Below are 25,891 nucleotides of genomic sequence, written 5' to 3'. Positions count from 1 at the left end.
AGCACTGTTAGAGGAAGCCATCAAATTTTTATTCCTCTAACATAATACACTCAGGAATTAAGGGGCAGAAAAACAATATCTCATTTAAACAAAGATGAGAGTCACTCAGTGTCAGCATGGGAATTGCCAATCAGTGCACCTTCCTGCGAAAAAAACTGAGCTGCAGCAAGGAAGTGCATGGCAGAGAGAGAATCCAAATCTTGTGTCCGCTATTGCTCATAGCCTGATCCGATGCAGTGTGATGTTTTATATGCCATCTTCTGCAGCAGAAGCAGTGCTGTAGTATGTCACCACAATCTTAAAAGTCTAGCTGTAGCTATATTTGTTGTAGCCAAGACAGACACAAACCAAATCTACCACAGTAGTACAGGTTTATATGCCAACTAGCTCCACAAATGATGAGGAGATTGAAGAAATGTATGATGCGATAAAAGAAAATACTCAGATAGTTAAGGGAGAAGAAAATTTAAATGTGATGGAGACTGGAATTCGATAATAGGAAAAGTAAATGATGGAAAAATTGTAGGTAAATATGGACTGGGGGAAAGGAATGAAAGAGGAAGCTGCCTGGTAGAATTTTGTGCAGAGCACTAATTTAATCATCGCTAACACATGGTTTAAGAACCATGAAAGGAAGTTGTATATGCAGAAGAGACTGGAGACACTGGAAGGTTGCAGATTAATTTTATAATGGTAAGATAGAGATTTCAGAACCAGATTTTCAGTTGTAAGACATTTCCAGGGGCAGATGTGGACTCTGACCACCATTTTTGGTTATGAACAGTAGATTAAAACTAAAGAAATTGCAGAAAATTAGGAAATTAAGGAGAGGTCGTTGAGAGTTTCAGATAAAGCATTATGCAATGACTGATTAGAACAGGGGAATGGTATACCATAGAAGATGAATGAGTAGCTTTGACAGATGAAATAGTGAAGATTGCAGAGGATCAAATAGGTAAAAAGACAAGACCTAATAGAAATCCTTGGATAACACAGGAGATATTGAATTCAATTGATGAAACGAGAAAAAATAAAAATGCAGCAAATGAAGCAGGTGTAAGGGAATACAAAATCTGATTAACAGAAAGTGCAGAATGGCTAAACAGGAATGGTTAGAAGACAAATACAAGGATTTATAAGCATATTTCACTGAGAGAAAGAAAGATATGCCTTCAAAAATTAAAGAGGCCTTTGGAGAAAAGAGAAACAGATGTATGAATATCATGAGCTCAAATGGGAAACCAGTCCTAAGCAAAGTAGGTAGAAGGAGTATATATAGGGTGTCAAAACTACTGACAGCCTTGGGAGAGCCAGCTGTGACAAAACTCTTCCGTCTTGTGTGCAAAATGTGCGAGACAGGTGAAATACCCACAGACTTCAAAAATAATGTAATAATTCATACTCCAAAGAAAGCAGGTGCTCACAGTTAAGAATATTACCACACTATCAGTTTAATAGGCAATACTGACCCTATTAATTATCTTAGAAGACAGGTTAAGGAAAGGCAAACCAATGTTTATAGCAATTGTAGACTTTCAGAAAGCTTCTGAAAAGGTTGACTGCAATCCAATACTCTCTTTGAAATTCTGAAGGTAGTAGTAGTAAAAAATAGGGAGCAAAAGGCTGTTTACAACTTTCACTGTAACCAGAACAGCAGTTAAAAGAGTTAAGGGGCACGGAAGTGAAGCAAGGGTCGAGAAGGCGGTGAGATAGGGTTGTAGCCAATTGCCAGTGTTATTTGATCTATACATTGAGCAAGCAGTAAAGGGGAAAAAAATAGAAAATTTGGACTAAGAATCAAAAACTTTGAGGTTTTCTGATGACACTGTAATTCTGTTAGAGACAGCAAAAGACTGGAGGAGCAGTTGAACAGAATGTAGTGTCAAAAAAGGAGGATATAAGATGAATACCTCCCCCCATGAACCATGGACCTTGCCGTTGGTGGGGAGGCTTGCGTGCCTCAGCGATACAGATGGCCGTACCGTAGGTGCAACCACAACGGAGGGGTATCTGTTGAGAGGCCAGACAAACGTGTGGTTCCTGAAGAGGGGCAGCAGCCTTTTCAGTAGTTGCAGGGGCAACAGTCTGGATGATTGACTGATCTGGCCTTGCAACATTAACCAAAACGGCCTTGCTGTGCTGGTACTGCGAACGGCTGAAAGCAAGGGGAAACTACAGCCGTAATTTTTCCCGAGGACATGTAGCTTTACTGTATGATTAAATGATGATGGCATCCTCTTGGGTAAAATATTCCGGAGGTAAAATAGTCCCCCATTCGGATCTCCGGGCGGGGACTACTCAGGAGGATGTCGTTATCAGGAGAAAGAAAACTGGCGTTCTACGGATTGGAGCGTGGAATGTCAGATCCCTTAATCGGGCAGGTAGGTTAGAAAATTTAAAAAGGGAAATGGATAGGTTAAAGTTAGATATAGTGGGAATTAGTGAACTTCGGTGGCAGGAGGAACAAGACTTTTGGTCAGGTGACTACAGGGTTATAAACACAAAATCAAATAGGGGTAATGCAGGAGTAGGTTTAATAATGAATAGGAAAATAGGAATGCGGGTAAGCTACTACAAACAGCATAGTGAACGCATTATTGTGGCCAAGATAGATACGAAGCCCACACCTACTACAGTAGTACAAGTTTATATGACAACTAGCTCTGCAGATGATGAAGAAATTGAAGAAATGTACAATGAAATAAAAGAAATTATTCAGATAGTGAAGGGAGACGAAAATTTAATAGTAATGGGTGACTGGAATTCGAGTGTAGGAAAAGGGAGAGAAGGAAACATAGTAGGTGAATATGGATTGGGGCTAAGAAATGAAAGAGGAAGCCGCCTAGTAGAATTTTGCACAGAGCACAACTTAATCATAGCTAACACTTGGTTTAAGAATCATGAAAGAAGGTTGTATACGTGGAAGAACCCTGGAGATACTAAAAGGTATCAGATAGATTATATAATGGTAAGACAGAGATTTAGGAACCAGGTTTTAAGTTGTAAGACATTTCCAGGGGCAGATGTGGACTCTGACCACAATCTATTGGTTATGACCTGTAGATTAAAACTGAAGAAACTGCAAAAATGTGGGAAATTAAGGAGATGGGACCTGGATAAACTGAAAGAACCAGAGGTTGTACAGAGTTTCAGGGAGAGCGTAAGGGAACAATTGACAGGAATGGGGGAAAGAAATACTGTAGAAGAAGAATGGGTAGCTCTGAGGGATGAAGTAGTGAAGGCAGCAGAGGATAAAGTAGGTAAAAAGACGAGGGCTGCTAGAAATCCTTGGGTAACAGAAGAAATATTGAATTTAATTGATGAAAGGAGAAAATATAAAAATGCAGTAAATGAAGCAGGCAAAAAGGAATACAAACGTCTCAAAAATGAGATCGACAGGAAGTGCAAAATGGCTAAACAGGGATGGCAAGAGGACAAATGTAAGGATGTAGAAGCTTATCTCACTAGGGGTAAGATAGATACTGCCTACAGGAAAATTAAAGAGACCTTTGGAGAGAAGAGAACCACGTGTATGAATATCAAGAGCTCAGATGGCAGCCCAGTTCTAAGCAAAGAAGGGAAGGCAGAAAGGTGGAAGGAGTATATAGAAAGTTTATAAAAGGGCGATGTACTTGAGGACAATATTATGGAAATAGAAGAAGATGTAGATGAAGACGAAATGGGAGATACGATACTGCGTGAAGAGTTTGACAGAGCACTGAAAGACCTGAGTCGAAACAAGGCCCCCGGAGTAGACAACATTCCATTAGAACTACTGACGGCCTTGGGAGAGCCAGTCATGACAAAACTCTACCAGCTGGTGAGCAAGATGTATGAGACAGGCGAAATACCCTCAGACTTCAAGAAGAATATAATAATTCCAATCCCAAAGAAAGGAGGTGCTGACAGATGTGAAAATTACCGAACTATCAGTTTAATAAGCCACGGCTGCAAAATACTAACGCGAATTCTTTACAGACGAATGGAAAAACTGGTAGATGCAGACCTCGGGGAGGATCAGTTTGGATTCCGTCGAAATGTTGGAACACGTGAGGCAATACTGACCTTACGACGTATCTTAGAAGAAAGATTAAGGAAAGGCAAACCTACGTTTCTAGCATTTGTAGACTTAGAGAAAGCTTTTGACAATGTTGACTGGAATACTCTCTTTCAAATTCTAAAGGTGGCAGGGGTAAAATACAGGGAGCGAAAGGCTATTTATAATTTGTACAGAAACCAGATGGCAGTAATAAGAGTCGAGGGGCATGAAAGGGAAGCAGTGGTTGGGAAAGGAGTGAGACAGCGTTGTAGCCTCTCCCCGATGTTATTCAATCTGTATATTGAGCAAGCAGTAAAGGAAACAAAAGAAAAATTTGGAGTAGGTATTAAAATTCATGGAGACGAAGTAAAAACTTTGAGGTTCGCCGATGACATTGTAATTCTGTCAGAGACAGCAAAGGACTTGGAAGAGCAGTTGAACGGAATGGACAGTGTCTTGAAAGGAGGATATAAGATGAACATTAACAAAAGCAAAACGAGGATAATGGAATGTAGTCAAATTAAATCGGGTGATGCTGAGGGAATTAGATTAGGAAATGAGACACTTAAAGTAGTAAAGGAGTTTTGCTATTTAGGAAGTAAAATAACTGATGATGGTCGAAGTAGAGAGGATATAAAATGTAGACTGGCAATGGCAAGGAAAGCGTTTCTGAAGAAGAGAAATTTGTTAACATCGAATATAGATTTATGTATCAGGAAGTCGTTTCTGAAAGTATTTGTATGGAGTGTAGCCATGCATGGAAGTGAAACATGGACGATAACTAGTTTGGACAAGAAGAGAATAGAAGCTTTTGAAATGTGGTGCTACAGAAGAATACTGAAGATAAGGTGGATAGATGACGTAACTAATGAGGAGGTATTGAATAGGATTGGGGAGAAGAGAAGTTTGTGGCACAACTTGACTAGAAGAAGGGATCGGTTGGTAGGACATGTTTTGAGGCATCAAGGGATCACAAATTTAGCATTGGAGGGCAGCGTGGAGGGTAAAAATCGTAGAGGGAGACCGAGAGATGAGTACACTAAGCAGATTCAGAAGGATGTAGGTTGCAGTAGGTACTGGGAGATGAAACAGCTTGCACAGGATAGAGTAGCATGGAGAGCTGCATCAAACCAGTCTCAGGACTGAAGACAAAAACAACAACAACAACATCAACAAAAGCAAAAAAAGTATAATGGAATGCAGTTGAATCAAATCAGGTGATGCTGAGCAAATTAAATTAGGAAACAACACACCTAAAGTAGTAACTGATTTTCATTATCTGGCCAGTAGAATAGCTGATGATGGCCGAAGTCAAGAGGATACAAAAAGTAGACTGGCAATGGTCAAAAAATGTTTCTGAAAAAGAGAAATTTGTTAACATCGAATATAGGTTTAAGTGTTAGGAATTCTTTCCTGAAAGTATTTGTATGGGGTGTAACCATGTATGGAAGTGAAACATGGATGATAAACAGTTTAGACAAGAACAGAATAGAAGCTTTTGAAATGTGGTGCTACAAAAGAATGTTGAAGATTAGATGGGTAGATCTCGTAACTAATGTGCAGGTACTGAATAGAACTGGGGAGAAAAGAAATTTGTGGCACAACCTGGCAAATGAAGAGATCGGTTGATATGTCACAGTCTGAGATATCAAGGGATATAAATACAGTAAGCAGATTCAGGAGGATGTAAGTTGCTGCAGTTCGCCTGCACAAATTCGACAAATGTTTCTAAATAAGCAGGAAGAATGAAACAGTAGACTGAGAGTCCTAGAATGCTACCTGACACAGAACTGTTGAGACATGTTTTAGATACTAAGATTTTAGGTAATTTCAATTAACATCTAAACTCATAGCAAAGTGCTGGAACAGTGATGAAGTCTTTGGAACACTTTGAAGGCCACAGATGTTTGTTGATACAGTTGATACCATGAACTCAGGGGGAACACTGAATAAATAAAATTAGTACTTTTGTTCCATTTAATTACACATCACAAGAAACAACAAAAATTGAAACCCTGTGGCATATAAATAATAAAAATACCTACAAATCTCTCTTAGAGGCAATTGTGACTCTCAACATCAAGTCAGAAGCAACATAAATTTCTTTGTTAAACTTCATTTCTCTCTTACATAGAGCCTAGTTTTACTGTTTTGTTAACATATTTTGTTCTCATTTGAATAATTATTCCGAGAAAATCAAGTCACACATGGAAAGAGATGTAACCACTGATTTATGGTTTTAAGTGAATTGGACATCTTTATGCAATGTTTACCACCATTAGCAGTTCTTTTTCTTTGCTTTGGAATTAAGAACATGTACTGGAAGGTCAAGATATCTGTAAGCATCCTTGTGTTCTTGTTAGACAGGTCTTGATACTCCCAGTTGCTAGTATACAGCAGTTTCTTACGGTTTGTATACATATAAATTGAATTTACTTAAGATTAATATCTCAACTGCAATCATCACAGTCCAGGTGTCAAAGTGCATAAAATATGAATACTTTAACGAAGAGTTAAAAATAATTAATAGTGATCATAAGTAGCTAACAGATTTCCTTTCTGTTACCTTGAGTGAGCCAGCCACAACAAGAACAGACTTGATGGCCCTTAAACCCCAGTCATAATGATCCTGTTTGGACAGTAGTTCTCTACAAAGAGTGTATAAAGTAATGAATTTCCGAGCCAAGATACGAGCCTCTTGAAATCCTTCAGCTACCAACATTATTTCACATATTAACTCAAAATCAGGCACCACCATGGCACACGGTCTGAAATTTTATAATTATGGTATTAATATTTTTGAAGTATATAAAAAATATGTACACATTCTGAACCATATCAAAACATAAAATTACAGACAAACTGACAAACAGAACATTACTTACCTTCAAGAGGTGAAATTCAAGTACATTTAAAAGTGAAAAAAATTTTCCTAACTTTTAGAACTATAGTTCCCATCTCAGGGAGGAAAGAGGGTTAGGTTGAGCAAGAATACAAAAGAAGGACAGATCTCTCACTTTCTGGGATGGTAGGGACCCACCTGTCATGAGAACAAATGGAAAAAAAATGAAGGTGGAAGTGTTAGAAAGAGCAGTAAGCAACAAGTACTACATTGATAAGCACTGTTCCCAACACTTACCCCCAGTGAATGAGGATGTCTTTGGTCATTACTGTGAAGTAATAGAACTTGTTTCTAATTGTATTTGTTGTAAATAGAAGGTAAAACTTAAAATAGCTCAGTTGAGATTTACAGCACACATAATAGGAGATGATTCAAAATGGGGCAATTACAACTTTCTAATCACAAAGTTATGCTTCTTATTGGTTATAACATTAATTCTGGGAACATAACAATTTTCATTTTGTGTGACAATACTATGAAAAGATTGCTACTCACCATACAGAGGAAATATTGAGTTGCGGCCTTCTTCTGAAGTAGACAACACACACACACACACACACACACACACACACACACACACACACACACACACACACATATACGCACAACCACAACTCACACTGATCTGGCCTCTGTGGCCAGAGCCAGTGGTCATGTGCGTGAGGCACATTTGCATGAATCTACATCTACATTACATCTACCTGATTACTCTGCTATTCACAATAAAGTGCCTGGCAGAGGGTTAAGTGAATCACCTTGAAGCTGTCTCTCTATTGTACCACTCTCGAACAGCGCGTGGGAAAAATGAGCACTTAAATTTTTCTGTGCGAGCCCTGATTTCTCTTATTTTATCGTGGTGATCATTTCTCCCTATGTAGGTGGATGCCAACAGAATGTTTCCGCAATCAAAGGAGAAAACTGGTAACTGAAATTTCATGAGAAGATCCCATAGCAATTAAAAACACCTTTGTTTTAATAATTGCCACTCCAATTCACGTATCATATCTGTGGCACTACCTCCCCCATTTTGTGATAATACAAAACGAGCTGCCCTTCTTTCTACTTTTTCAATGTCATCCATTGGTTTCATCTGATGCAGATCCCACACCGTACAGCAATATTCCAGAACAGGGCAGAGTGGCATGTTGTAAGCAGTCTCTTTAGTAGACCTGTTGCATCTTCTAAGTGTTCTTCAAATGAATCGCAGTCTTTGGTTTGCTCTACCCATGACATTATCTATGTGATCATTCGGATTTAGGTTATTTGTCATTGTAGTCCATAAGTATTTAGTTCAATTTACAGCCTTCAGATTTGTGTGACTTATCACGTAATCAAAATTTAGCAGATTTTTTTTAGTACTCATGTGAATAACTGAACACTTTTCTTTATTCAGGGTTAACTGCCACTTTTTGCACCATACAGATATCTCATCTAAATCATTTTGCAATTTGTTTTGGTCATCTGATGACTTTATGAGATGGTAAATGACAGCTTCATCTGAAAACAATCTAAGACAGCGACACATATTGTCTCCTACGTTGTTAATATAGATCAGGATCAATAGAGAGCCTATAACACTTCCTTGTGGAATGCCGAATATTACTGCTGTTTTACTCAATGATTTTCAATCTATTACTACGAAATGTGACCATTCTGACAGGAAATCATGAATCCAGTCGCACAACTGAGGTGATGTTCCATAGGCACACATTTTGGTTAGAAGACGCTTGTGAGGAACGGTGTCGAAAGCCTTCTGGAAATCTAAAAATATCGAATCAATTTGACATCCCCTGTCAGTGTCACTCATTACTTCGCGAGTAAAAAGAGCCAGTTGTGTTTTGCAAAAATTATATTTTCTGAAGCCGTGCTGACTATGTGTCAATAAATTGTTTTCTTCAAGTTACTTCATAACGTTCAAATACAGTATATGTTCCAAAACCCTACCACAAATCGATGTTGGTGATATGGGCTGGTAATTCAGTGGATTAGTCCTAATTCCCTTTTTGGGTACTGGTGTGACTTGAGCAATTTTCCAGTCTTTAGGTACGGATCTTTCTGTGAGCGAACAGTTGTATATAACTGCTAAATATGGAGCTATTGTATCAGCATATTCTGAGAGGATCCTGACTGGTATACAATCTGGACTGGAGGTCTTGGCTTTATTAACCCTAGAAACATCAAGGTATTTTAGGTTACATGGAGCACCAACGAAGGGCAAATTTTGCCCATGTTACAATAAGTTGTTAATCTTGTAATTTGTTGTAATATGTATTTATATTATATAATTCTGTTTCCATTGAGATATTAGTTTAACATGAAATAGTGACAACATAATTGAAAGCTTAATTTTTTAACACTCATAGGGTGAATATAACAACCAAGAATGGTCAAATCTTGGTCAATGAAAGTTTGTGTAAAGAAGATAAGAAGGTTTGTAATTGAATACAAAGGCTCTCTAAGGTTTCTATTCACTCTTTGATCTATTAACTGAATAATGCAGCTTTGTCACCGAGAGAAAGTTTCAAAAACAGAAATGAAAATACTTGCTAAAATACATGTTATTGTACATTGAAAACTCCCGGAAAACACTTTTCACTTGGAGAGAGTATTTTCACTTACAGATGACATTTACCTCCTGCACACAAAATGGTTGATTCTGAATGAGTCTTACACAGATGGCGCCCACAGCTTCCACATGTTAACTTGGTTTTTGTGATGATGTACTTGCTTTCCGGTTACTTGCATTCTTCAAGCATAATTAGCACCTTTCTTTCCTAGTTGGTTCTTTATTTGCAGCAATTTTGTTTACCTCTAGTTTCTTTCCTAGGATATCTCCCATTGCACAAGAATAGGCAACTGGAGTCCTTTCAAATCCATGGCTCGCTCTTCTACGTATGATTCCAAAAGTTTGTGGCCTAATTCATGGAGATACAGTTTTCTGGCATTCGGTTTCCCTTCATTCCATTTAGGCGCATTCATGTTGAACAGAGTGTATGAGTTAACTGCACCTATATCAGGAAGGCTGTAGAACATTGACAGTGACCACCTTCTCATACCCCTTTTTGTAGATTATGTCCTAACCATTTGAGCTACGGCATCCACTCCTCCCTTAGTGGAATTATAGTACAGGTTTACGTGTGTTTTCTTTTTTGGTGTATCAACATGTACTCCTGCATTACAATGTTGTGTAGACAACATCAACAGATTTTTCTTTGGTTTTTCCTTTGTGATGTAAGACACCACTGTTACTGGCGACTTCTTAGAAGACGGGTCTGTGAATGCTAATTTGGAATGTGAATAACTGAACACTTTTCTTTATTCAGGGTTAACTGCCACTTTTTGCACCATACAGATATCTCATCTAAATCATTTTGCAATTTGTTTTGGTCATCTGATGACTTTATGAGATGGTAAATGACAGCTTCATCTGAAAACAATCTAAGACAGCGACACATATTGTCTCCTACGTTGTTAATATAGATCAGGATCAATAGAGAGCCTATAACACTTCCTTGTGGAATGCCGAATATTACTGCTGTTTTACTCAATGATTTTCAATCTATTACTACGAAATGTGACCATTCTGACAGGAAATCATGAATCCAGTCGCACAACTGAGGTGATGTTCCATAGGCACACATTTTGGTTAGAAGACGCTTGTGAGGAACGGTGTCGAAAGCCTTCTGGAAATCTAAAAATATCGAATCAATTTGACATCCCCTGTCAGTGTCACTCATTACTTCGCGAGTAAAAAGAGCCAGTTGTGTTTTGCAAAAATTATATTTTCTGAAGCCGTGCTGACTATGTGTCAATAAATTGTTTTCTTCAAGTTACTTCATAACGTTCAAATACAGTATATGTTCCAAAACCCTACCACAAATCGATGTTGGTGATATGGGCTGGTAATTCAGTGGATTAGTCCTAATTCCCTTTTTGGGTACTGGTGTGACTTGAGCAATTTTCCAGTCTTTAGGTACGGATCTTTCTGTGAGCGAACAGTTGTATATAACTGCTAAATATGGAGCTATTGTATCAGCATATTCTGAGAGGATCCTGACTGGTATACAATCTGGACTGGAGGTCTTGGCTTTATTAACCCTAGAAACATCAAGGTATTTTAGGTTACATGGAGCACCAACGAAGGGCAAATTTTGCCCATGTTACAATAAGTTGTTAATCTTGTAATTTGTTGTAATATGTATTTATATTATATAATTCTGTTTCCATTGAGATATTAGTTTAACATGAAATAGTGACAACATAATTGAAAGCTTAATTTTTTAACACTCATAGGGTGAATATAACAACCAAGAATGGTCAAATCTTGGTCAATGAAAGTTTGTGTAAAGAAGATAAGAAGGTTTGTAATTGAATACAAAGGCTCTCTAAGGTTTCTATTCACTCTTTGATCTATTAACTGAATAATGCAGCTTTGTCACCGAGAGAAAGTTTCAAAAACAGAAATGAAAATACTTGCTAAAATACATGTTATTGTACATTGAAAACTCCCGGAAAACACTTTTCACTTGGAGAGAGTATTTTCACTTACAGATGACATTTACCTCCTGCACACAAAATGGTTGATTCTGAATGAGTCTTACACAGATGGCGCCCACAGCTTCCACATGTTAACTTGGTTTTTGTGATGATGTACTTGCTTTCCGGTTACTTGCATTCTTCAAGCATAATTAGCACCTTTCTTTCCTAGTTGGTTCTTTATTTGCAGCAATTTTGTTTACCTCTAGTTTCTTTCCTAGGATATCTCCCATTGCACAAGAATAGGCAACTGGAGTCCTTTCAAATCCATGGCTCGCTCTTCTACGTATGATTCCAAAAGTTTGTGGCCTAATTCATGGAGATACAGTTTTCTGGCATTCGGTTTCCCTTCATTCCATTTAGGCGCATTCATGTTGAACAGAGTGTATGAGTTAACTGCACCTATATCAGGAAGGCTGTAGAACATTGACAGTGACCACCTTCTCATACCCCTTTTTGTAGATTATGTCCTAACCATTTGAGCTACGGCATCCACTCCTCCCTTAGTGGAATTATAGTACAGGTTTACGTGTGTTTTCTTTTTTGGTGTATCAACATGTACTCCTGCATTACAATGTTGTGTAGACAACATCAACAGATTTTTCTTTGGTTTTTCCTTTGTGATGTAAGACACCACTGTTACTGGCGACTTCTTAGAAGACGGGTCTGTGAATGCTAATTTGGAGGAATACAGCTCTCTGCCTGCTGTCATCTTAAGTTCCTGCGGTACATGCTTTCTGTTTCATTTGAATGTCCCAACAAGTGGAAGTTTGTAGTCTTCATAGAGAATGTGCGCCAACTCCACAGAAGTTTAGAAGCAGTCAGTCATGACATTGTAGTCTGTATTCTTTATTGGCTCCACCAGTCTCTTCACAATCTCAAGAGGACCTCGTTCACTGGCAGGACTACTGTATTTTCCAGTATATACTTCCATTTGCATTATGTATCGTTCAGTTGCACTACAAAGTATTCTGACTAATATTTCACATTTTCCAAGTTTGTTTTTGAGGAAAACTTTGAAAAGACAACGACCTCTGAAAAGACACAACCTTCATAAATTATATTCTCAGGTCCACTTCTGAAGTACCGTGGGAATATTCCATTCAATACTTCAAATACTTCACGCAGCAGTGCAAATTTGGCACTTACACGTCTTTCTGACCTGGTGCCTTTATCATCAAAGCGAAGAAGTTCCAATAGCTGATATTCTCTTGTCTTACCCATAGTTCCTCCATAAATTGCTCTTCCCTATAAATTTGACCATAAATCAGATAAAGAAATATTGGTGTCCCGGTAAACTCCCATTAGAATTAAAATTCCCATCAATGCATATATTTTAGAATCGCTAACAGGAATAGGTTTTTGTGGTGTCACCGCCAGACACCACACTTGCTAGGTGGTAGCCTTTAAATCGGCCGCGGTCCGGTAGTATACATCGGACCCGCGTGTTGCCACTATCAGTAATTGCAGACCGAGCGCTGCCACACAGCAGGTCTAGAGAGACTTCCTAGCACTCGCCCCAGTTGTACAGCCAACTTTGCTAGCGATGGTTCACTGACTTCTACGCTCTTATTTGCCGAGCCGATAGTTAGCATAGCTTTCAGCTACGTTATTTGCTACAACCTAGCATGTACCATAAAGAGCAACATTCTCCAGTAATGGATTAAAGTTAAGTATTCCACCAGCTACGTCCATTTTTCTCAATTCTAATTCCATTGTCATGTTCCAGGCCTCCTGCCAGCCTGCGTGAGGTAAAACGTGTGAATTTCGGCCTCCTTTAACAATACGGTGTTGGCCCTCCTGCCAACCACAACATTGGCAACGAGAGTGAAAGTGTACTTATCTACAATACCCTGATTTACTTGTGTAATGGCTTCGCCACAATCTCCAGATGTACTGTACGAATTTTATTGCTTACAGAATCAGCAGACGCACGCCTTACTGGATGCCCTTGGACAGCTTGTCCAGGGTCAACGTGCGATGCAAAATGATGCGGCAGCAGTCGCTCCACCGCTAACACAGCCACAACACGCTGTTGCACCCACTTTTCAACCTTTTGATGCTGCACTGGAAAGCTGTACGGAGTGGTCATGCCAATTTGGATTCCATCTCGCAGCCTACAGAATTCAAGCGGCAGCCTTTTCTCCTTTCATCTGTCGGGGTTCAAATGTACCGTGTGATAATCACATTATTTCTCTGATTCGACGTAGCGACTCTGTCCTACAAAGAAATTTTGCCTGCATTAGATGCATATTTCAAAGAATCAGACAATGTAGGTGCGAAAAGGTATACCTTCTTTCGTACAAAATGTACGGCAGGTCGGACTAATCGGAAGTGGGTTGCAACCTTGCAAGGCCTTACTAGGGATTGTGCTTTTGAGTGTCAATGTGGACTCCCTTATTCAGATACTATGGTACGTGATGCAATTGCACAGAACGTTTCTGATGTTCGTATAAGGGAACAGATTTTGAAACTAGTCCATCCCTCCCTTCAACGAGTGATGGACATATTGGATCGGTAGGACACACTTGACTTTGCTCAGGAATCATTTGAAACTTTGCCAGCAGTGTGTCAGGTTAACCGGCCCACCGGGCGAGCTTCATGGAGCAGTAAACAGCCCTCGCGCCCGGCCGTGCCACTGCCGCCAGGCTCTCAGCCATGCGTACCGCACCGGCAAACAAATGCAGTGATCAAATCGCCAGAAAAAGCTCAGATCGGAAGCTCAAAACCGTTCCAGGCACTTTGCTTCGCGCCCGAATCGGAATAAAACCGAGGATACTCAGGCTCGCAAAACTTCGCCCATGGAAGTTCATGTAGTTCATTCCACTCCATCCAGTGCCACTCTCTCTAACAGTGACTGTGTTTGTCCTAAAAATAGTGTGCGTCCACATCGCCGGAACTCCTGTCATGTCGCAAGTGATTATGTACCAGTGTCAGTTCACGTTGCAAGAGACAGTCGCTCTTGTCATCAGCATGAGAATAAACTTTTTGTGGACTTGGACATTAATGGCAAAGTGATACCATTCCAGCTCGATACCAGAGCTGCAGTTTCACTGATCAATCAAGACAGTTACAAACTGCTGGGCCTACCTACATTGCGTGCCACAAATGTTAAGTTATCTAGCTATTCTGGTCAAGCGATCCCTGTGTTAGGACAATGCAGGCTTCTTGCAACATACAAAGGACAAACAAAACTTGTGTTATTTTACGTCCTTCGTTCTTATTCTGCAGTGAACTTGTTTGGTTTCGATTTATTTCAGTTGTTTAACTTGTCTATAGTGAACCAGACTGTGCCTTCAGACAGTGTTTCTCGTCTATGTAGAGAATTTGCAGACATTTTTACACTTGGCCTCGGTTGCACTAAGAACTATAAAGCACATTTGGAACTGAAAGTAAATGCGCAACCGAAATTTTCCAGAGCGCGCAATGTTCCCCACGCATTGCGTGATGAGGTCGCAAAAACATTACACGATTTGGAATCACAAGGTGTAACTGAACGTGTGCAGGCTTCTCTCTGGGCATCACCCTTAGTAATTTTACCAAAACCTTCTGGAACGTTGAGACTTGGTGTAGACTTCAAGGCAACAGTGAATCCACACTAGTGATTGCAACTTTTCCTTTACCTCGCCCGGAAGATCTTTTTGACAAACTGTGCCCTGGTAAATATTTTTCGAAGTTGGACCTAGCAGATGCGTACTTGCAAATACTGGTAGACAAAGAATCTCAGCGCGTTTTGGTGGTTAACACGCATCTTGGTTTGTATCAATTCAAACGACTGCCATTCAGGTGTGCATCCGCCCCTGCATTGTTTCAGCAATATCTACAAACTGTTTGTGCGTCAGTCCCTACTGCAGAAATTCATTCGCTGGTCTATTTTCCTCTCGCAGTACCGCTACGATATCTTGTATCGGTCCACTGCTAAGCACAGAAACGCCGATGCGTTGTCCCACTTGCCTGTTGCTGAGGATAGGGCATTCGATTCCTCCGAACTTGCTTGCTTGTTCATTGATGCGGAAACCGATGATGTGGTCAAATCGTTTCCAATTGATTTTCGTCGTGTAGCTACAGCCACAGCTGCTGACACTGTCCTTGCTCCCGTTCTGCATTTTGTTGCTACACAATGGCGCTTGTCAAAGTCACAGATCGGGGACCCGTTGGTTCGCCAATTTTTTGCTCACAAGGAGAGACTTTTTGTACGACGTGGTGTTTTGCTGTTGCATTCTGATAATGATCAGTCCAGGGTCGTGGTACCACGTTCGTTAAAGTCCTTAGAGCTTCTCCACCAGGGACATTCGGGTATAGTGAGAACGAAATAACTTGCTCGTCAGCACTGTACTTGGTTTGGAATCGATGCCGCGATTACGAATATGTGCTCTTCTTGCATGGTGTGTATCGAACAACACTCAGCACCACTGCGGAAATTGTTTGCATGGCCAAAAGCCATTTCCCCTTGGCAATGCTTACACATCGATTTTGCTGGTCCATTCTGGAATGCTCGATGGTTGGTTGTGGTAGATTCATTCAGTAATTTTCCTTTTGTTGTCCGGATGTCTTCCACGACGTCATCTTCCACCATCCACGCGTTATCCGCTATCTTTTGCATTGAAGATTTTCCACAGACTATTGTTTCCGACAATGGTCCACAATTCATGTCCGCAGAATTTCAGTCATTCTGCAAGGCCAATGGTATTCAACATCTGACGTCCACGACGTTTTCGCCACAGTCAAACGGTGCCGCTGAACGATTGGTCCGGACTTTCAAGTCACAGATGTTGAAGTTAAAAGAGTCGCATTCTCGGGAGGATGCGTTATTGCTCTTTTTGTCCTCGTATCGCTCTCAGCCTCGAGATGGTCGCTCGCCGGCTGTCGTCATCATCGAACCTTGATGTCTTTGCTACATCCGCCACATCAGGTTCCTGTGCAGTGGCAGACACCTGCTTTTGCTCCAGGTGACGTTGTCTACTATTGCCACTATCAAGGTTCACGGCGTTGGCTCGAAGGGCGCATACTTCGCTGCCTCAGATGCACTATGTATCTTGTTTTGGGGGCCTCTGGTGAGGTGCTTCGGCATCTCAATCAGCTGCACCTCTGTCATCGCACAGGATCTGCTGCTTGCCGTCTGCTTTCAGCGACGGTGCCATCCAGTCAGTGCCCTGGGGACCCATCTACTGGCTCGCCTCAGCCCCAGGTGTTACCGACGCTGCCTTTCATTTTGCCCCATGGTGACGCGCCGCCGCCACTGCCTGTTCTCCCACCGGGGATGCCCACAGTGGACGCGTCGCTGCAACAGTCGGGAGCCTCCCTAGGTCACGCGCCGCCGATCGCTTTCCGTGACCAGTTGTCTTCTGACATGGAACACTTGCCCTCTCCGGACCATATGTCGTCTTCGCCCGCCGGGTGCCCAGGCCCAATGGAGGTCAACCCTTCGGCCCCTCCCGTTTCTCTACAGGCGTAAACACCGCGTGTTGGCGTGCACCCTAGAACAGGTTTTCAGGCATTTCCTAGCTCCCTGCAGTCCGAATGGCAGGGTGCGGGTGGCACAGCCTCGCCTGTTGTTAGGCTCCCCACCTCGCAACATACATCAACATGGGGTCTTCCCCACGGCGGGCGGAAGCCTTATTCCACAAACGTACCCCGATTTGGGGGGGAGGAATGTGGTATCACCACCAGACACCACACTTCCTAGGTTAACTGCACCTATATCAGGCAGGCTGTAGAACATTGACAGTAACCACCTTCTCATACCCCTTTTTGTAGATTATGTCCTAACCATTTGAGCTACGGCATCCACTCCTCCCTTAGTGGAATTATAGTACAGGTTTATGTGTGTTTTCTTTTTTGGTGTATCAACATGTACTCCTGCATTACAATGTTGTGTAGACAACATCAACAGATTTTTCTTTGGTTTTTCCTTTGTGATGTAAGACACCACTGTTACTGGCGACTTCTTAGAAGACGGGTCTGTGAATGCTAATTTGGAGGAATACAGCTCTCTGCCTGCTGTCATCTTAAGTTCCTGCGGTACATGCTTTCTGTTTCATTTGAATGTCCCAACAAGTGGAAGTTTGTAGTCTTCATAGAGAATGTACGCCAACTCCACAGAAGTGTAGAAGCAGTCGGTCATGACATTGTAGTCTGTATTCTTTATTGGCTCCACCAGTCTCTTCACAATCTCAAGAGGACCTCGTTCACTGGCAGGACTACTGTATTTTCCAGTATATACTTCCATTTGCATTATGTATTGTTCAGTTGCACTACAAAGCATTCTGACTAATATTTCACATTTTCCAAGTTTGTTTTTGAGGAAAACTTTGAAAAGACAACGACCTCTGAAAAGACACAACCTTCATAAATTATATTCTCAGGTTCACTTCTGAAGTACCGTGGGAATATTCCATTCAATACTTCAAATACTTCACGCAGCAGTGCAAATTTGGCACTTACACGTCTTTCTGACCTGGTGCCTTTATCATCAAAGTGAAGAAGTTCCAATAGCTGATATTCTCTTGTCTTACCCATAGCTCCTCTCTAAATCGCTCTTCCCTATAAATTTGACCATAAATCAGATAAAGAAATATTGGTGTCCCGGTAAACTCCCATTAGAATTAAAATTCCCATCAATGCATATATTTTAGAATCGCTAACAGGAATACGTTTTTGTGGTGTCACCGCCGGACACCACACTTGCTAGGTGGTAGCCTTTAAATCGGCCGCGGTCCGGTAGTATACGTCGGACCCGCGTGTTGCCACTATCAGTAATTGCAGACCGAGCGTCGCCACACAGCAGGTCTAGAGAGACTTCCTAGCACTCACCCCAGTTGTACAGCCGAGTTTGCTAGCGATGGTTCACTGACTTCTACGCTCTCATTTGCCGAGACGATAGTTAGCATAGCTTTCAGCTATGTTATTTGCTACGACCTAGAAAGGCGCCAGTATTCGTACTATTGATATTGTGAATCATGTACCATAAAGAGCAACGTTCTCCAGTAATGGATTAAAGTTAAGTATTCCACCAGCTACGTCCATTTTTCTCAATTCTAATTCCCTCACTCCAGCCTGCGTGAGCTAAAATGCGTGAATTTCGGCCTCCTTTAGCAATACGCTGTTGGCTCTCCTGCCAACCACAACAGTTTTCTCATCTTGGCAGTTGTTCTTGACTGGAATTCAGGATCAGGAATATTTACTTCATCTTCTTTAGTGAAGAAGTTTTGGTAAACAGTGTTTAGTAACTCTGCTTTAGTGGCACTGTCATCAGTGACTTCACCGTTGTTATCGCTCAGTGAAGGTACTGATTGTGTCTTGCCACAGGTGTCCTTTATGTATGACCAGAAAGTCTTTAGGTTTTCTGCCAGATTATGAGTCAGAATTCAATTGTGGAAATTATTAAAAGCATTTCACTTTGAAGTACGTCCTTTATTTCGAACTTTTGCAAAATTTTGCCACTCTTGGGGAGTTTGCATTCTTTTAAATCTGGCATGCTTTTTTCGCTGCCTCTGCAACAGCGATCTGGCCCATTTTGTGAACCATGCGGGATCAGTACCATCACTTATTAATTTACGTGGTATATATATCTCTCAGCTTCTGTCGATACTATCTCTTAAAAAAATATTGTAGAAAAAAAGCAAACTGGTGCTTTTCATTTACCACTCCAATACTTTTCTACACTTACATGATCAGATCGGAATGAGTGAAGGCTGTCTCTTAAAAAGGTGTTAAAAACACTTTTATCAGCTTTTTTTAAATATATATACTTTGCATTTCTTTTTGGTGGTTGTAGGTGTTATGGTATTCAGCCTAACAGCAACTGCCTTGTGGTCGCTAAGCCCTGTATTCATCACAATACTCACTATTTGTCCAGGATTATTTGTTGATAAGAGGTCAAGTATGCTTTCGCAACCATTTATGGCTAGAGTGGGCTCATGAACTAATAGTTCAAAATAATTTTCTGAGAAAGCATTCAGTACAATTTCTGATGATGTTTTATACCTGCTGCCAGCTTTAAACGTATAATTTTTCCAGCATATCGAGAGGAGATTGAAGTCACCACCGACTATAATTGTATGAGTGGGATACCTATTTGAAATGAGACTCATGTTTTCTTTGAACTGTTCAGCAGCTATACCTTGTGAGTCAGGGGTCAGTAAAACGATCCAATTAATAGTTTAGTCTGATTGTCAGGTATAACATCTACCCACACTATTTTGCAGGAACTATCTACTTGAATTTCACTACAAGGCAAACTACTTCTGACAGAAATAAATACTCCATTGTCAATTGTATTTAATCTATCCATCCTGAACACTGTTAGATCATTTGAAAAAATTTCAGCTGAACTTATTTCTGGCTTTAGTCAGCTTTCTGTACCTATAACTATTTGAGCTTCAGTGCTTTCTATTAGGGCTTGGAGCCCTGGTTCTTTCTCAACACAGCTATGACAATTTACAACTACAATACCAATCATTTCTACAAACCTTACTGTGTTTTACCTGCCTCCATTTATATGGATGCCCTTTCTGTGGTTCCCTGAGACCCTCTAACCTTAAATATTACCCAGTCCCTTCCACAGGAATCTGCAGCCTACATGGTCACAGAACTGCCTGAGCCTCTGGTTCAGACCCTCCACTTGTCTCTGCACCAAAGGACCACAGTAAGTTCTATTGATGATGCTGCAGATGGTGAGCTCTGCCTTAATCTCAGAAGCAAGGCTGACAGTCTTTATCATTTCTGCTAGCTGCCTGAAAACAGAGAGAATCTCCTCCGATCCAAAGTGACACACATCATTGCTACCGATATGAGTCACCACATACTCTGCACTCTTCATGGCATCTGGAAGCACCTTCCCACATCCAGAATGACTCCCCCCAGTACACATGGAGTGCACACTGGCTCCCTTCACCTCTTTGGCAACCATGTTCCTAAGGAGCCCCATTATGCACCTAATGTTGGAGCTCCCAACTACCAGCAAACCCACCCTATATGAATGCCCAGACCTTGGGGGCTGAGAAGCTTCCTCTGGAACAGGGTGGATGACCACATCTGGCTTACAGACATCGTCAGCCACAGAAAACACTGGAACCGGTTCGTCAAATGAACCGGGAAGGCCCTACAATGTGCTGTGTTGCCTACTTTTGAAGAAAGCTCTTTGGCTGAAAGCTCACATTTAGCTGTCTTTTTGATGATCCTCTTTGCAACTCAAGATCCCCTCTATATGGAGAATAACAATGTGTTCTTTTCATAATACCGTCATTATTCCATCCTGGATTTTCCATTGTTTCATTTTCTATGAAGAGTATTCAAAAAATAAGTGTCATTTGGTGCCTATAAACAGAGTGTTTACAAAAGATTTTATCAAGTTCTGGACATTGGTATTTCAGAACGTATTACAAACAAAATAGTGAATGATACATTGTATGGAAAGTATATTTTCAAGTTTCTTACAAATTTTCTAGGTGCTCTCCTCATGTTACAACAACAAACATCTACCAGTATGCAGTAGTCAAGTTCAAACGATACACATTTGAGCGTGTCCGTATCAATGTAAACCGGCACAGGAGTGATGTAATCCTGGAGTTCAGCGAATGTTGCAGGTGAAAGTGGTACATAAACATTGTCTTCAAGTAACTCCAAAGAAAAAAATCACAAACTGTGAAATCAGCAGATATGGGGCAACCTGAAAAGTGCCAAAGCTTCCTCAGAACAGTGTCCAATCTAGCAGTTTGGAAGTTCCTAGTTCAGACAGCAGCACACTATTCTATACCAATGAGGTGGAACTCTGTTTCATTGGAATATGAAGCTTGGGTAACAGCTACGTGTTTAGGAAAAAAGTAGTCCTGTTTCACATTTAGGTGTGTTGTCTCATCGCAGCTTTCCCTAGAAATAAGTAGGGCCTGTACACTTTGCTTCGTGAAACAGAACTGAAGACATTCACCTTTGGAGAGTTTCTTTCAATCTCCACTGCAACAGTAGGATTTGTCATACCAGCTGTGATGGTGTTGGGACAATTCACTTGACCATTTATCTGGAACATCCCTATTATCACTGAAAATAAGCTAAGGTGCAAACTCATCATCTTCCAACGCTGCCTGGAAAATTTCAGAGGTGACTCACAGTGAAACCAGCAAAGACATAAACAAAACTTTACAATAAGCTTTTTTCTTTCATTATTAGTACACTTGCATGGGCATTATGTATTTGATACTATAAGACATCAAAACCCAATTAGTTATTTGTAAATATCCTATATATTCATTAGAAAATGATTTTACTGGATGTTTTAGTTTCCTACAAACCTACTTCACTTTTTTACATAGTTGTTATTCACTTCTATGTAATTTTCATCATGTTGCATCAGACTCTTCAATCCATCTCCATAGAAGTTCTATACCTAAGAATGACAAGGTTAGTCCTAAGATTCATGTTACCCGGAAACTGTTGCACATCAAAACATTGTTTCAAGTGTAACAAGAGGTAACAGTCATGGGGTGCAAGGCAGTTACTGTAGAATTGGTGACTGAAAGGTTTCTAACACAAATGCTGAATCTTAAGCATTTTGGCACCCAACTGACACAGTAGTTGCTATAACCAAATTTTTCCATGAAAACTGTGTAAATAGTGTTGCGCTCAGCCAAAGCACAAATCATCATCGCTCACTGATCATATTGCAGTTATTGTTCATTTTCTGGGTGATTCAAGTCTGGCTACAGGCCCAGCCATTCCATTCTTCATCACGAACATTTTTAAAACCACTTTGAAAGTCTCAACAACACTGTCTAATATTTCCATCACCCATCACGACAAGTCCATAAATAGGGCATAACTCTCCATGAATTTGAACAGACAAAGATAAAACTACATCATGCAATTTGTGACCAGCTGGAGCAATGATGTTTGTAGTTATTTTTGTCAGTTTTTACTTGCATTAAAACCAGTACTGAATATAAACGATGACTTCTGTTGCTTCATAAATGTAATTTTATTCTGAGCTACCAACATTTTTTTATGCAAACAGCCCTTAAATTTTGAAGGTGCCTCATACGTGAAACTTATTTAAATGATGTGATGTAATGATTACACACATACCTGAACAATGCCTTCAGGTTCTCAGGCAGCTCTGTCCTGCCAGCATATCCAGGATTCATGGTGACAAACATGCCAACTGTTGGCACAAGTGCTATTTCCTGGCCCATGAAGCTAAAAGTTTTTTTGGTACCTTTTATGGCATCAAGTACGGATTTCACCTGCACTGCTACTACAGATAATACTTCCACTGAAATTCGGTTGAATTCATCAAAACAACCCCAAGCTCCAGTTTGTGCAAGGCCTTTGTAGATGTTGCCACATGACTGCATGGACACAGAAGGCAAAGTAGATAAAACAACAAGTTAAGTCACAATTATATACAATATCTGTTACCACTGCTAGTTCTTAAACTCTCTCATAAACTTACCTTGTAATCCATCTGTTCAGAGCAGTTGAACACATATACCATAACACCCATGGCCCTCCCTAAGTCTTTTGTGGTCTCTGTCTTCCCAGTACCAGCTGGTCCTGCTGGGGCACCTCCCATTGTCAAATGCAAGGACTGCAGAAACAAAGTCTCAAATACCATGATTTAAAACACAGTGAAGGAATACATTTACCAGTATCCAAACAAATAGCTGACTTAATGATAATCTGCACATCCTACATTAAATGATATTACAAGAACATGAACCATTGGCTAATTTATCCAACTTTGTTGTCCTGAAAAAATTTTTTCGGCAATATTTGCTGATTAGTGTGGGGTGGTCCCTAACTACAAGAGGCACTCGAATGAAACCAAGACATGTGGAAAAAAAAGTAAGTAAACTGTTTATGATTTCAAAAGTAATCACTATAACTATTAACACAACCCAACTGTTAGACAAGAAGGCCAATATCTTCATGGAGAAGTGTTTTTGGTCGCCTAAGGAACCGTGATTGTACCCAGGCAGGCACCTCTTCATTCAAGGCAAATCAATGGCTACAAATGTCTTTCTTCAGGGTTCCAAAAATATGTCTGTCACATAAGGACAGATGAGGACTCTATGGGGGATGTGTGAAGGTATCCCAGTGAAACTTCTGCAGTGTAGTCAAAGCAACTTTGGAAACATGTGGGCAGTTTTCCAACATTTGAATTATTCTTGATTTGTGAATTTTGAAGTTAATGAAATTGTAGCATCAACTCTTTCCCCTTCAAAGATGAGTGGCACGCAACATTATGAATTTTGTTTTCCGCTCTGATGTTGAGCCTCATATGATATGACTTTTCATGATCTCAAATCTGACTGTTCTAGGCATAAATGCTGTGTAGCACTGCCGTCTAAGGAAACCTATTTTAACCTGGTGTCAAACTGTAGCAGATGTTTTGAAAGAAATGTTGTAATTATTACATTCAAGTTAGTAGGTGCAAAATGGCTAGTTCTTCACACAGAATCCTTTCTGAGGAAGTGACTGTAAAGCTTTGGGAGGAATGTCTAAATGAACACGAGTTTCCACATTTTTGAGAATGATAGCCTGCTCTTCACATCTCTTCCGTGTTTCAGTCTTCATCATTCCCTAAATAGCCTTTTGCTTCTGATCAGACTGCCTTTTTAAGCTATCATCAGTCAGAACTTCTGTCTTAGTAATTACTTTTTGATGCAGACTTTCATAAATCTTAACATATTCTATAAACCATGGAGTTGTTAATCTTTTCATTTTGAAAATTAGTCTTTTTAGAGTTATAATATAATTTTTAATGGCAGATGTGTTGTAGGAACTTGCCTTTGTGTTATCATGAAATCTGATTTTGACAGGTTCTTTGGAATACACATCTTAAAATTTTCCAAGAAGGTTGAAGAGGTATTTTTTCAGGCTATTACTTTTGCCCAGGGTTTACTGCTTACGATATTAGAAAAATTCATACAATTTTCCACAGAAAAACTTCTTTTATGTATACAACATGCTTTTGTTTCTTTCCATGGCACTGAGAGGATCTTGAGGACATAAGCACTGTGGTCAGATAGCCCTAACATGTATGTGTTATTTCTACTTCAGTAAGTCCTGTATTTGAAAATATGTTATGTAATGGTTATTTGAGGTTTGAATGTGAAAAAATAGGTTAAAGCAACAAAAGAGATTTAAGAACTGACCTTTCAGCTTACTTTCACTCATAAGATTTACACTGATCTCCCCACACACAAATTAGTGCCCCTTTCAGTAAATAGAATGGTTTTGAATTAGTGTTTGTTGTTGCTGTTGTTGTCTTCAGTCCTGAGACTGGTTTGATGCAGCTCTCCATGCTACTCTATCCTGTGCAAGCTTCTTCATGTCCAAGTACTTACTGCACCCTACATCCTTCTGAATCTGCTTAGTGTATTCATCTCTTGGTCTCCCTCTACGATTTTTACCCTCCACGCTGCCCTCCAATGCTAAATTTGTGATCCTTTGATGCCTCAGTACATGTCCTACCAACTGGTCCCTTCTTCTTGTCAAGTTGTGCCACAAACTCCTCTTCTCCCCAATTCTGCTCAATACCTCCTCATTAGTTATGTGATCTATCCACCTTATCTTCAGTATTCTTCTGTAGCACCACATTTCGAAAGCTTCTATTCTCTTCTTGTCCAAACTAGTTATCATCCATGAGCCTATAAGTTCATAGCTCTCCATGCTATTCTTGAAACTGAAAAATTCTTGTTCATCATAGTAAGAAAAAGGATTGCTCCCGGCACCACCAGCCCCACTCCTCTTTCTGTCATTGATTAAGAAATGCATATTGGTCAGCTAGGCAATTAAAGATTCTTATTGTTGGCCTCCCACCATATTTAATGTTGGATTTTCCTAAGTTTTTTTAAAGGGCTACAGTGTTATCAAGTGTAGAAAGCATAACCTGGTTATTCACTGAGTGTTGCACAACAAATACAGAATGATTTAAGATAAACTTTTTCACTGAACTTACCACTGAATACTGCCTGAACAGCTGGATTCCAAACAAACTGATTACCGATGAAAGCCTGCACATGGACCAGCTTTGTAAACTGAGAAATGTTCCACTGGCATAGTGATTATTTTCAAGATTAATCTTATTCTTTCTGATATCAGTAATCATGCCAATGAGGAACAAGCTACATAGCACACCCTTAGTCTCCAGCTGGTCATTGTCCTTTGCTGAATCTATTTCAAGTTTTAGATTACTCAAGAAGACTTTAGCTGCAGTGTCATTCAGCCTCAAAGGATTAAGGCTACCAGATTATTTCTTTGAAGCTCTGCAAGACCTTCAGCATCATGTTGTACTGTCACATTAAGAAAGCAATTACTATTCAGCATCATTACACGTGGAAAAAACATTCCACACTCTATGAATTACTAGAAAAACTTTTATTCAGTATTTTGATTGAGAATTTTTATTGCTAGTG

General features: G+C 40.2%; 1 protein-coding gene across 1 annotated transcript in view; it reads right to left on the bottom strand.

Annotated features, from left to right (window-relative positions):
• The window catches only part of LOC126335984 (dynein beta chain, ciliary-like), a 782,187-nt gene that overhangs the window by 193,358 nt on the left and 562,938 nt on the right, over window positions 1-25,891 (bottom strand). The window contains exons 36-38 of the mRNA XM_049999461.1: window positions 22,924-23,058; window positions 22,557-22,819; window positions 6,606-6,807 (exon numbers count right to left, since the gene is read on the bottom strand). Coding sequence (XP_049855418.1) covers window positions 6,606-6,807; window positions 22,557-22,819; window positions 22,924-23,058 — 600 coding nt within the window. The remainder of the gene's footprint in view (window positions 1-6,605; window positions 6,808-22,556; window positions 22,820-22,923; window positions 23,059-25,891) is intronic.

This window comes from Schistocerca gregaria, chromosome 2, assembly GCF_023897955.1.
Source record: "Schistocerca gregaria isolate iqSchGreg1 chromosome 2, iqSchGreg1.2, whole genome shotgun sequence".
In the NCBI taxonomy this organism is placed as follows: Eukaryota; Metazoa; Arthropoda; class Insecta; order Orthoptera; family Acrididae; genus Schistocerca; species Schistocerca gregaria.
Note: the sequence above shows the minus strand (reverse complement) of the source record. Positions and strands in the feature narration are given on the sequence as shown.